We start from the raw sequence: 1,109 nt of genomic DNA on the forward strand, positions 1-1,109 counted from the left end.
AGTGATAATCTACAATGTAAATAGTCATGAGAATAAACGAAACGCATTGAATGAGAAGGTGTGTTCAAACTTTTGGCCTGTACTGTAGATTTCATTATTAAGCATTTTGGTGCTCTCCTTCATTTGCGTGACAACCTTTCTTTCTTCTCTTCCAGAAACGGCATCAAGAATCTTGATTGCGTTGAGGTGTTGATGTTGTCCTGTACCGGGCTGCTACAACCAGAAAATAGTACCCACTTCAGAGGAGAAGATCTCTTAGATCTCTGGCAGGCTAACAATGCTGTGCCCCTGATTCTGCCCCTGTACACTGTACACATTTTTTTAAATATTAGACTGCAGATTAAATGTATTATTATGTGTGCTGAAACAAAGAATTTAAAAAAAGATGTTAAAATGATGGAGGCCTTCTCAGGGTTTGTTTAGATTTAGTGAGGGGAAACTGGAGAGCTCTTTTAAAATAACTATGGCTACAGAATGTACAGTCAATATTTACAATAGCAAGACAGACAGGACAGAGTATTTGTTGTAAGGGCAGAGTCAAAGACCATTTTTTTTCTTTCAGGAGTGGTTTTGCTCAGATCACTTTGTGATAAAACACAGTGAGTGTTTAGGATTCATAATTATTATAAGATAAAGTTAAGACGTTATTTAACCCGAGGGAAATTGCTGTCCAGCAGTTGCAATACAAAGTGGGAAGAGTGCAAATATAAAAAGTGCAAATATAAAGGCTGTCATAGAAATGAAAGTCTTTAAATTAGCTTTAATTAATCTTTTTGTAATAGGGTAGACCCAATAAAACTACAGAGAATTATCACCCATCAGTGCAATTCCTCTCAGCTGAGCAGAGAAGTTTTTAGCATATTTTAGCTCATTGTTTTGGTTTTCTGGCCCGCAACTTTGCTGTTTTGATTGACTCACCGGTCTCATCAGCCTCAATTCAGCTGTTTTCAGTAAAAAAACAGACAACCCCTAATAAACCCACTGTATGTTACCAACCAGCAGACAGAAAAAGTAAGAAACTGGCTGGTGAATATAAGGGACTGTTCTGTATTTATGGAATGGACACCGGAGGACAATAGGGGAGGGTCATGTCATTTTATTTTTTGTTG

General features: G+C 37.3%; 1 protein-coding gene across 2 annotated transcripts in view; it reads left to right on the forward strand.

Annotated features, from left to right (window-relative positions):
- The window catches only part of LOC116694190 (anoctamin-10), a 21,676-nt gene extending 20,715 nt beyond the window's left edge, over positions 1-961 (forward strand). For both annotated transcript variants that reach the window (XM_032523739.1, XM_032523738.1), the window contains one exon: positions 156-961. In XM_032523739.1, coding sequence (XP_032379630.1) covers positions 156-176 — 21 coding nt within the window. In that variant the 3' untranslated portion in view covers positions 177-961. The remainder of the gene's footprint in view (positions 1-155) is intronic.
- The last annotated feature ends 148 nt before the right edge of the window (positions 962-1,109 follow it).

This window comes from Etheostoma spectabile, chromosome 8 (genome assembly GCF_008692095.1).
Source record: "Etheostoma spectabile isolate EspeVRDwgs_2016 chromosome 8, UIUC_Espe_1.0, whole genome shotgun sequence".
Lineage (NCBI taxonomy): Eukaryota > Metazoa > Chordata > Actinopteri > Perciformes > Percidae > Etheostoma > Etheostoma spectabile.